Here is a 12,627-nt window from a genome sequence, read left to right as displayed (position 1 = left end):
ACAAATGTCAGCACCAGATTTGTCTCTTCATGGCTACGAATCAAAGCAGCCTAGCAAATTATGGTCCCTTCCATAATTGCATGCATCTATTTTATCTTAGCCCCTATAACAACTGGTTGAGATTTTGTAAATACAAATGCTAGGAACAGACATTTTTGCTCTTTACATGGGCATGAATGAGTCTGAGAGGTGATTTGGGCAAATTACTTAATCTCTAATCCTGTTTCTTCTTTTGTTAGAAAGAAATGACAAAACTGTTTCCCGCAGTTGCCATGATGAGCAAATGTGGCAAAGCACGCACGTCAACAACCTCCATTAAATACTGGTGGCAGGTAATAATATAGATGATGTATTTACCCCACTATTATTCATATTCATCTATGACTAGATCCCCTCTCCGCCAACCTCTCTAAATCACGATAAATTCCAGCAGGTTTAGGGAGGAATAAATTTAGCTCTAACTTTCAAACACCTTCCTATTCCGGCAGCATCTGCCCTAACCCAGCATGGCGGCACCGGCTTCTTCAAACTCACATCCCTGGCCGCACCATAGTGGCTTTATAGGAACCGGCCCCTGGGTAGACTCAGCTTCCCCGATGCCCTTTGATGACGCCTAAACCCCGCGCGGGGAAAGCGGACTGTGTAGGTTTGCGCAGGCGCAGCGCGGCCGCGGGTGGGCGGAGCTGGCCGGGATGAGCGGCGGAGGGACGGAGACCCCCGTGGTTTGTGAGGCCGCCTCGGGCGGCGGCGGCGGCGGCGGCAAGAAGAAGGACACGCTGGGGACCGCGGGCTCGCCAGCCCACCTCATTATCAAGGGTACGGAGTACTAGGGTTCTCGGCTCGGTGGTCCCAGCGCAGCCCCACCTCCCAGGCGGCGTCCTCTGACCCGGGGCCGAGCCCCAGGTCGACCCCCGGCTCCCGGGCGGCCTGGCGTTTGCGGTGGGTGGGTGGGGGAGGGGTCTGCGCATTGACGCCTGTTTCCCCGCGCCAGGTGCTTCCCAGTAACAGCAAATCGCCCTAGCCCCTCCTGCTTCCTCGTAGAAGCCGCAGCCGAGAGCCGTCGGGCTGCCCTCTCCCCTCCCCCAGCCCGGGACCCTGCGTGGAGCTGCCGTGGACGCGGGCTCGCGACCCACGTGTGACGCCCTGAGCTTGGGAGTCGGGAAGAGCCCGCGCACCCAGGCAGGCCGCTTAGGAGGTGTGTGCCTAGGTCGTTCGCTCTGACCCTGTCTGCTCCTGGGTCGTGCAAGGTGGAAACGAGAGAACATGAAGGCATCTTAAAACACCAAAGGCCCCCAACACGTGTACCGATGTCCACTCGTCCCGTCTGCTTTGAGCTGGGAGAAGGTTACAACCTAGCTACAGCCCTTATTCTCACAGAACCTGAATTGGTTTGATTCTCCAAACTCTCAACAACTGTTTCGTGCAGGAAGATCTTTGCCAGTTAAATACCGCACCGCCTCGTCTCCGTCCTCTCTTAACCCCTCGCTTCTGCCGGCAGCCCTACCGTCTTGCAGTGTTGAAGCCCTTGTAGGATTCCGGCGCCCCTCAGCGCTGCCCAGGGAATGGCATCCTCGTGTTCATGCCTATTGCATTTTAACCGTATCTGTCAGGTTTGTGTAGAATTCAGGGTGTCTCAAATCTAGTTAGTAGTGTGGGCGTAGTGCATGGGTGTTAGCCCTTAATTATAATTGTTTACATGTGCAATCTTAGTGAACTATTACTTAAATTTTTTTAAATTACGGTAAAATACATGGAATATAAAGTTTCCCTCAAATCATATTTTAGCGTACTATTCAGTGGCATTGGTACGTTTCACGTTGTTGTGAAACCGTCACCACCATCCAGCTCCATAACTATTCCATCTTCCCAGACTGCAGCTGTGTACCCATTGAACACGGACTCCCCAGTCTCCCCTTTCCCCCGCCCCAGCCCCTGGCAGCCACCATTTTGCTTTCTGTTTCTGAATGTGGGTACTTTAGGTACTTCATATAAGTAAAATCGTGCATGTGGCAGAATTTCCTTCCTTTTTAAAGCTGACTATGATTCAAATATTTCATTGTATACACACACACACACACACACACACACACACACACACACACACACACACACACACACACACACACACACACATACACATATCCCACATTTTGGGTGTACATTCACCCATGGATGGACACTTGGATTGCTTCCCATTTTTGGCCCTTGTGAGCATGGATGTACAAATATCAAGTTGTTGCTTTCATTTGTTTTGGATATATACCCACAGCTGAATTGCTGGATCGAATGATAAATCTGTTTGTAACTTTGTGAGCAGCCACTCTGCTGTTTTCTGTAGTGGCTGAACCGTTTTACATTCTCACCAACAGTTCACAGGTGTTCCCATTTCTCCACAACCTAAACAATACTTGTTATTTTCTGTTTCTTTGGTAGTGGGTGTGAGGTAGTATCTTGTAGTTTTGTTTTTGTTTTTTAATATTTATTTATTTATTTTGGCTGCGCCAGGTCTTAGTTGCGGCACATGGGATCTAGTTCCCTGACCAGGGATCGAACCCGGGCCCCCTGCCCTGGGAGCTTGGTGTCTTACCCACTGGACCCCCAGGGAAGTCCCAGTAACTTGTAGTTTTGATTTGCATTTCCCTAAGGTTAATCTTCTTTATGTGCCTACTAGACGTTTGTAAATCTTATTTGGAGGAATGTCTATTCAGGTCCTTTGCCCATTTTTAAATCAGGTAGTGTGTTTTGCTGTTGTTGAATTATAGGAGGTCTTTTTCTATTCTGGATATTAGCCACTTTACAGCCATGATTTGCATATATTTTCTCCCATTCCATGGGTTGCCTTTTCACTCTGTTGATTTTGTCCTTTGATGCACAGAAGTTTGTGATTTTGATGTAGTACTTTTTTTTTTAATTGAAGTACGGTTGATTTACAATATATTAGTTTCAGATGTAGTACTTTCTTTAAAAGAAGGTAATTCAAAGGAAGTTTTTCAGGTTAATTCAAAATTGAGTTATAATTGAAAATATGTCTAGAACCTTCTTGGGTTTTTTTGTGGAACGATTTACTATTTTCAGTATGAAAATCTGTTTTTAGTTCATCTTACTTGAAGACTATCGATTGTGAAAATATACGTGTCGAGTTTTATTGCCAGGGTCTAGGGAGAGGGAAATATATAAATAAATGATTTCAATACTTAGGCCCCAGGTCTTTGAGGTTTTCTGGGCTGTGGTTGGCTGTTAGGAGATGGGGAGCTTCCTGGGGCATGGAGTGTCTGACCTGAGTCTTGAAGAATAAAGTGTTAGTAGTTGAGAAAAGCGGGCAAGGATATTTTGGACTTAGTTTGGAAGAGCATGAGCAAAGGTGTGGAGGCCTGAGTCAGCACGGCATGTTTGGGAAACTACACGTGGGAATCAGACCGAAGAAGAATTCTTGCCTTTTAAGGAGATTGGACTTCTTGTTGAATGTTCCATATTGTTATGGAACAACAATAAGTACAAGAGTCACGTGGTTAGATCTGTGTTTTAAATAGAACACTCAGGCAGGTACAGTGGATCCTCATCTTGCAGGGTGCCCATTTGTGAACTTGCCTACTTTATAAAGTGAATTTGTAACTGCAGAATCAGAGAATACAAAGGGCCTACTGTCCTGCAGATAAGCAGAATTGACTGTACATGGAGTGGGTTGAAGAGGGGTGTGACTCACTCTGTTGAAACAGTCCAAGACAAGCAAGGATGGAACAGAAGGGGTGGATTTGAGAAGCAGTGAGGTGACAATGGTGACGATGTGGGTGTTATCAGAAAAATTTACTCTGCAGTAAATTGTTCCTTATGATGGGCAAAGAGATCCACATACTACATTAAAGGTCTGCAAATTCAGGGCCAGAACTTCATTAGATAATGAGAGATCTGCAGTTTACTGTGTTTTTTCTTGTCTCATAGTCTGTTGAAGTGCTTATTTCTGTCTTTTGTGTGAAGAGATTGTCTAACTCCCACGTTAGAGTATGCACTTTGGAGAACAAAGGATTGTATCTTTTGTCTTGTTAACAAACAACAAAAGAGTGCTTTGCCTGTAGCAGGGCTAGGATTGAGTTTATGTGGAAATATGTGGCTTACCTTTACATTATTAAACTGAGAGAATTTGTTTGTAATCCTTGGGATACCTGCAACTCTGAATTATTATAATGTGTTTGTTTTGTTGTTTTAATGTTATTACAAAACCAGCTTAATTTCTGTGGTCGTGTGTGTTTCAGAATCTTTTTTCCCCTCATCTCCACATCTTAAGTTCTGGAGCGCAGTCAGGGTTTCAGAAGTGGTGATTATCCACTTCTGAACAGAATTGAATTCTCCAAAGACTAAGAAAATTCCCATTACATCAGGTCACAGACGCAGATATCCCAAGATCAGTGTAATGGCTTCTCAGTCATATAGAAAAATGTATGTTAACCCTCTGTGGATGATACAAACAATTTGGTCTCTGAGATACTCACTGGAGTAGAGAGGAAATTTCAGGACAATATGGTATGTGGTATGAGAGCAGAATATACCCCGGGATGACTCACCAAAAACAGTTAAAATTCAGAACTTTTTTTCCTTAATTATGACTTATAGTGACTTACAATGAACACTCACCACCCATATTAATAAACACACATAAAGAGCCCCATCGTGCCCTTTGCTCTCATTGCACGGCCCTCCCTCCTCTAAGGTAACCGCTGTCTTGAATTTGGTGTTTATCGTTCTCGTGCATTTCTTTATAGCTTTATGGCTTCTGTATATGTCCCAACAGGAAGTGATTTTGCATATTTTGAAAGTTTATATAAATGGCTTTATCCTTCTGAAAGTTGCTTTTTTGCTTAACATTTTATTTATGGGATTTATCCTTGTTAATAAATGTAACCCCACTGTATTCATTTTCACTCACTGATTTGTAATATCCATCCTATGAGTATGTTAGGTCGTTCCCCCCTTTTTTTTTGACATTATATTCATGCTGTAGTAAACATTATGCATTTCTCTTTCCTTTGTTTAAGAGTTTTTCTAGGGCACATACTTGGGCATGAAATTGCTAGGTATACGTCTTCGACTTTATTAGATATCGCCAAATTGCTCTCAAAAGTACTTTCCCAATTTACTGACTGGATAATCCATAGTCTGAACTGGATTTTAACCTTCATACGTTTATGGGGACAGGAAGAGTAAAACAAGCTAGAGATTGTGCCACTTAGCGTGGATTGACCGTGAGTTTCATTTTGTCTTTACAGATCTCGGAGAAATTCATTCAAGGCTGTTAGATCACAGACCAGTTATCCAAGGTGAAACCCGTTATTTTGTGAAAGAATTTGAAGTGAGTATTTGAAACCTATTTTGTAAAAAGACTGCCCTAATTGTTAGTGTGTTAATATACGGAAGGGAAATTCCCTAGTTTTAAAATCTATGATTTCTGTTCATGTGTTCATAAAATGTACAAAGCATTCAGAGGCATTGACATGAATGGAGGGAGCACGAGAGTAGGCAGCAGGTGCCTTGGGCTCCAGTTCTGGTGCCTGCTCTGGGGTGTTTACTGTCTGTTGAACTCAGGTTTTCAGGTATAAAATGAGATATAATGAAAAAAATGATTTTACAGATGAATGGGTCAGTTTTGCAGACCCATTTTCTATATTTTTTTTTTCTCATTTGGGGCAGCAGCATCTACTGAAAGCACTCAAGTTAAAACGTGAGAATCGCCCTTGGCTATTCCCTCCCCTTTAGGTTACATTCAATGATCAAGCCTTCCAAATGCTACCTAACAAATCTCTGTCCATTCTGATTGGTATGCCTGCTTTATCAACCCAGTCAAATCCAGTCTTCACCCTGCTGCCAGAGCGCTCTGACATTAACTTTTTCAAAACCTTTGATATCATTTTCTGTCTACAGGACAAAGCCCGGCATCTTTCTATGACCCGGCTCCTATCTTTCTAGCTTTACCGTCTCCCACCCCACCTCGTGTGCTATGTCCCAACAGTCCTGATGCACTAGCCTGCCATTCTGTTTCGTTTGACTGTGATTTTGCACATGTATAATTGGTTCACTGTGCATTGAATAGTAACATCCCAAGCTCCTGTTGGGTAGATGGTAAATGACGTTACACAAGCAGTTTTGTGATTTTGTGGAAGTTGGGGTTTTCTTTTTCTTTCTTTTTTGGCCTCGCGGCTTGCAGGATCTTAGTTCCCCGACCCGTGATTGAACCCCCTGGCAGTGAGAGCACCAAGTCCTAACCATTGGACCGTCAGAGAATTCCTGGGGTTTTATTTTCAAATGAGACTCCAACCAAGCAGGAAGTCTAAACCTGCTAAAAGGAGAGAACCTTTCCATAAACACTTTAAAAGTACAGAAAGCCTGTGGTACACAGCACTCAAAAGAGAAACAGAGCTGCAGCATTAGACACCATTTCTGGGTTCAAGAGACTTAAAATCTGCGTAATATCTGCTTCATGGAGTTATTGTGACGATTAAAGGTGTGTGTATCTTAGAATATTTTCTGGTACCTAGGAATAACTGTTAGTTATCTTTGTCATCATTACTATTGCTGTTGTAGAGTAAGAATAATTATCCCCCAGACAGAAAATTAACCATAGACTATTCCCTTATCATGCTATGTAAAGATTATTAACAATTGAATAGTGAGAATAAAGTAGTGGGAATAAAGTCTGGGCACAGCACGCTGGGTACTCTGCTCACGGTCTGACACGGTTAAAATCAAGGAGCTGTCCAGGCGCCATTCTTATTTGGTGTTCAGGGTCCTCTTTCTGACTTGCAGGATTTTGGCAGGACTCAGTTCCTTGCCCAGGTAGACGAAGTTCCCATTTCCTTGCTTGCTGTCGGCCGGGGCCGCTCTCAGCTCCTAGAGGCCACCCATATTCCCTGCCACACGGCCCCTTCCTTCTTCAAAGACATAAGTGAAGTCTGCCTTTCATGCTTTAAACCTCTCTTACCGAGAAGAGTCCCATCCCTGTTAAGGACTCACCTGATGGAGTCAGGCCCTCTAGGGATAATCTCCTTTTCTTAAAGTCAGCTGATTTGGGGCTTTAAGTAAACCTGCAGAATATCTATACAGCAGCACCTCGGTTAGGGTTTGACTGAATAACTGAGAGGTGTGTATATCCTAGGGGTGGTGCTCTCAGGGACCATCTTGAATTCTGCCTTCCATGAGCTCTTATTACTACCTATATTTTCCTTTTTGCTTAGTTATTGCCCGTTGTCCTTCCTAGAATATAGACACTTACCTTTCTTATGCTCTGTTGTGTTCAAAGTGCCTGAAAGAATGTCTTGTGCATTGTAGGGTAGGTACTTAATATGATTCAAAAGCACAATTAACAGAGCTTGGCCTAAGACCTGGCTTTTCCAACATCCTTTCATAAGTCATCTTTTTTTTTTGGCCAATCTGGTTAATTTGAAATGCTAAATAGCTTTTATTTTTAAAAAGTTTGTAAATGTATCTCTAAAGGCCTACTTTATATTAAAAGAAGCATAGAATTTTGGAATTAAGATGGCTTCTCTAATCTAACCCCCCCCACCCCCCCTTCACTGAGCCCAGAGATGGAAAGAAATGTGTGGAAGGTCACACAGCTGATTAGTGGCTGAGTGCTCATTAGATAATGTAGGTGGTTCCTGTGAAAGGGCTGTACAAGCAAGACTGAGTCTTGAATGGATGATGAAAGAAGTGTTATTTCATTTATGCTGCGGAATATGTTATATTGAAGAGCTCACCCCCTTTTGAAGCCAACACCTCTGTTAACTGGGGCCGAGAGAAGACGGGCATGTGCTTGAGAGGAGAGCAGTTACCTGGGTTCCGCGTTGTTCAGCCCCCAGGGTCTCTTTGGAGACAGGGCTGTGCTGAAGCATAAAAGAACATGGGCCTTGGAGCTGGACCTGTGACGTATCTGGGCTCAAATCCTGGTATCCCTCTTCCTAGCTGTGATTATTTGCTTTATTAAGGCCTAGTTTCCTCTTTCTTAAAACGGGAACAATAATACATACTGCAGAGTTTTTGTGAGGATTAAGTAATGTATCATTGTTTAAATTCCGTGGTATGTCGATGTTAGGCAGGTGTTGGTAACTGTTATTATTAAGAGAAAGATGGGAGCAAGTAAAATCAAATCAAAATTGTATTCAGAATTTGCAATACTTTGAGTTTTGGTTCCGTTTTTGATATCTTTAGGGAAAACAGCGATTTGTTAAGCAAGTGGTATAGACATCTCAGGAAAATGTTTACTAAAGAATAAAATTTTCACACTGGGTATGACAGATGTAAGCTTATTATAGAAAGTGAAACAAAATGTCTTCAGCACTTATTTTGTGTGAGACCTCATGTCAGGAACCAGTGCTGTATCCCTGAGTAAGACAGACGGGCCCAGCCTTTATGCAGCCGGGCAGGCTCATGTAGTCACTGAAGAATGGTCTCTGAAGGGCTCAAAAATATTTCATCAGCTGTGTTTGCGCTCTCTCCAGCTAATTGGTCACATGACTCCTCTTCTAGAAAAGTACTTGATGCCGTCCTTTCACGCAGTCACCTCCCCAGTCCGTCTTTTTTAGTGTCTCCTGGAAGCTTTCCTGTATGTCAGGCTCGGGTACCTTTTCTGTCTGTTACACACTAACCTTTCCCCTCAAATTATGAGAGAAAAGCTGAAAGCATTTTAGAGATTTAGATTTGAATAGATATGTGCATTACTTACCATTCTTTTCTATCTTGGCCCAAATAAAAACATCCTCTATTTACTAAAAGTGGTCTTTCCCCAGCGTCACACGGCTGGACCGGAGGAACGGGGAGGCAGAGCTGTCAGGGCTTCCTACAAGTTTTGTCTTTTTTTTAAAAATTGAAGTACAGTTGATTTACAATGTTTCAGGTGTACAGCAGAGTGATTCAGTTATATATATACACGCATACTCATACATATATATGTATATTCTTTTTTAGATTCTTTTCCATTACAGGTTATTACATGATATTGTATATGGTTCCATGTGCCACACAGTAGGTCCTTAAGTTTTGTCTTCTCTAGGTCACTTAAATGTGGTTCACTTGAAGAAAAACTGGCTAGCATTTAAAAGGAAACTCGTTTATAGTTTATATATTTTTAAAAGTTAACACACACGGCAACGATAATCCTTTTCTTTATAAAATTTCCTTTCTAAAAGAAGGCAATAAGTGCCACACGGTGGCAGCATTACTTAAATTATCGACCTTCTATTATAATATTTTAAGCTCTCTTTTTGTGATTGTTAGTATTTCAGGACAGTTGACTCTCCTGCTCCCAACTGCACACAGCTCTTTTATTCCCCCCGATTCCAGTAAATACTATGAACAGAGATCCCGGCAGGGCCCCTCCAGTGAGCCTGTCTGGTTGCGTCAGCGAGTAAAGGCATGATCTTCTGCACTGTTATCTTTCCAGCTGCAGAGACGCTGGGGCCTCTCTCGTGTGGGACAGAGGGGAGGCCGTGCAGGTCAGCGTTTATGAAATGCTTAGGGGCTGTGCAGTCCTGCACGAACTCATCTTCAGCAAACTTCAGTCTCTGACTGCTTTATTGACTGGTTCCTGAATACCTTGGTGTATCATAAGGAAGGTGTTTGGTCACTAGTGACAGACACCTGAGGAGAGTGGCTTTCCTAAGTGCTTACTTTCCTCTCATGGCAGCCAGAGCCTGGGGCAGGTGTGGCAGCCCTAGGACGTCAGCTCTTCCTCCAGCTTTTCCTTCTTCCTCACTGCCGTGGTGCCCTCACCCCAGGCTCACGCTCACAGGGTAGCTGTGGGAGCCCAGCCATGGCACGTGCACTTCATGCAGCAGAAAGGACGGCAGAGGGGCGACGGCTAGCTGTGTCTGTTACGCCAGGTTTACCACCACGTGGTATTTGGGTGCGGAGAGGAGGGGGATGGATCCAGAGCTGTCTGTCACACCGGATACGCAAAAATAGATACGAAACAGTCTCTACCTTCAGGAATTTACAGTCTGCGGAGAACAAATTGTAATGGTGAAATTATTATGATAAAATAAGCACAAAGTGATTGAAATCTCAGAAGCGGAGCTAACTCCCAGCTGAGCTGGGAGGGAAATCTTCAGAAGCGGGGCTGATACTTGAACTGAGAAAGAAAAATAGGTGTTAGAGAAATAGGGAAAAAATGGAGGAAATGTTGATTAAAATTGAGGCAAAAAAATTTGTTAAAATAAGTACAGTAGTTACAGGAGGTGTGAGGGTTCTTACTGCTGCGTCTGAATGTGAGTTGTACTGATAAAAAGATAAAGTCCCGGGCTTCCCTGGTGGTGCAGTGGTTGAGAGTCCACCTGCTGATGCAGGGGACACGGGTTCGTGCTCCGGTCCGGGAGGATCCCACATGCTGCGGAGCGGCTGGGCCCGTGAGCCATGGCCGCTGAGCCTGCGCGTCCGGAGCCTATGCTCCGCAACGGGAGAGGCCGCAACAGTGAGAGGCCCGCATACCGGAAGAAAAAAAAAAGATAAAGTCTCTTAAAAGGCAGGACAGACAAGAATTTCATTTGACATCTGATCTCATTTTTGTTAGGTTGTAAGAGTAGCTGTCAGAGTATTAAATATCAGGAAGAAGTCGATCCCACATGGCATGTAATAGGTTCACGTATGTATGATAACGGTTTTAAAACTTGTGAGAAAAGAAACTTGTGGGACTGACCATTTTGTGATGGAAAGAAAATTTTAAATATTACATCGGCCTCTCATTTCCTCTCTGATACTGTCGTTACATCTTTAATGTAAATATTACAGTGACTGTACTAACATTATGAACAATTGCTAACATTTTGAAGCATTTAGTGCCAGGCACTGTCTTGAAGCACATTACCTGAGCACTTGTTATTAATTTCAACTTGAGAAAAATTAACTGTATATGTAACTTTATGGGGTGTTATACATCAGAAACCAAGCTTCATTGGTGCTGTGCTTTGCTCTGAGAATTTTCACCCCAGAAATAATATTCATATAACAAATAAACAGATGTTGGTTTATAGTCTTCCTTTTTTTTTTTTTTTTTTTTTTTGCGGTACGCGGGCCTCTCACTGCTGTGGCCTCTCCCGTTGCGGAGCACAGGCTCCGGACACGCAAGCTCAGTGGCCTTGGCTCACGGGCCCAGCCGCTCCGCGGCATGTGGGATCTTCCCGGACCCAGGCACGAATCCGTGTCCCCTGCATTGGCAGGCGGACTCTCAACCACTGCTCCACCAGGGAAGCCCTATAGTCTTCCTTTTGTAGTAGGTGTCAACCGTATACCTTAGCCAAAAATATCAGCATAAAAACAAGCACATACCGGATGGGCCTATTTGTTGTTTAAATTAATTATTGTCATTAATGGGCTGTTAGAGAGGTGACAGTACAAATTCACTTACTATAACGTGTAATTTAAGGCTAAACAATGGCTATAAGGGAGAGAGTCAACCAGGTCACATGCGGTGGCTCTGTCTTCTGCCCGTGTAGATACAGCCTATCAGAAAACGGAAGGAGAGGGGAGGGCATATGAAAAGGAGACTGTCCTCAGTTGTTGCCTTATCAGTATTAACTGGGAGGGAAAGGATGCTATTGCAGATTAGATTTTGAGGGAGAGGGAAAGGCTAGAGACAGAAGAGGTGACCACCTAATACTAATCTTGCTTAGAGTAGGGAACCAACAGACAGTAGCCAGAGTGGAGACCGGGTTATTGTAAGAAGTATTAGTGTAAACATAACCATGAGAACAAAAACGCCAACTTTTTAAAATACTGAAAGAGATACCCAAAAGAGAGAACAAATAGACCGCGTGACCACATAGAGAAAGATTATATACGTTATGGGTGTGTGTGTGTTAATCAGCGTGACTCAAAGTGAAATAAGAAAAGTCTGTATATCATGTTTCTGTTTAAGAAGGAGTTGAAATATATTTATACATAATGTGTATATACACACACATATATGTTTATATACGCATCTGTGTATACATACACATACCTATGTATACATGTGGATGTATATCCTTATAGTTAAGACAATGGCAGGATAAAAATAATTAAAGAGTGTTAGAGGGAATAGGATACAAAAGGTAGTGATAGAAGCTAGACTTTCTTGAATATATATATTTTTAGATGTAGTTTGGGAGCCATGTAAATATTTTACATAATTTAAAAGAGAATTAAATTTTAAGGAGCAATCCCTAAAAATCAAGTAACGTGTAAAAAAAGCAAACCTATTTTCCTAGAAGGTGGCATTGCCACGCAGAGAAATTCTTCCAGGTAACTTTAAAACGCAGTAATTTGACTGTGTACATTTCTAGTGGAATACCCTTCAGAACAGAAAGTTAAAAAAAAAAAAACCTGAAATTATTTTCAGTAATTTTGTTAATTCTGGCACTGGTATTGTTATTTCATTGACTTGGTGATAAAGCAAATGAGTAACTCTGTTGGTATTTTGAGAATTGAAAAAGAAACATAAAGACAGGAGGGTAATTAAAAATCCTGTAGTCCCGAATTTAAGGGTTTTTTTTTTAAAATAAATTCATTTATTTATTTATTTTTGGCTGTGTTGGGTCTTTGTTGTGGTGCGCGGCTTCCTCTTGTTGTGGTGAGAAGGGGCTTCTCTTCGTTGCGGTGCGCGGGCTC

At 42.8% G+C, this 12,627-nt stretch overlaps 1 protein-coding gene across 2 annotated transcripts in view; it reads left to right on the top strand.

Moving 5' to 3' along the window:
- Window positions 1-692: 692 nt before the first annotated feature.
- BLOC1S5 (biogenesis of lysosomal organelles complex 1 subunit 5) overlaps window positions 693-12,627 on the top strand; it is a gene marked incomplete at its 5' end in the record, with an annotated part of 77,615 nt that continues 65,680 nt past the window's right edge. For both annotated transcript variants that reach the window (XM_079935491.1, XM_079935490.1), the window contains 2 exons: window positions 693-816; window positions 5,262-5,344. In XM_079935491.1, coding sequence (XP_079791617.1) covers window positions 693-816; window positions 5,262-5,344 — 207 coding nt within the window. The remainder of the gene's footprint in view (window positions 817-5,261; window positions 5,345-12,627) is intronic.

Source organism: Stenella coeruleoalba (genome assembly GCF_951394435.1).
Source record: "Stenella coeruleoalba genome assembly, chromosome: 10".
Taxonomy (NCBI): domain Eukaryota; kingdom Metazoa; phylum Chordata; class Mammalia; order Artiodactyla; family Delphinidae; genus Stenella; species Stenella coeruleoalba.
Note: the sequence above shows the minus strand (reverse complement) of the source record. Positions and strands in the feature narration are given on the sequence as shown.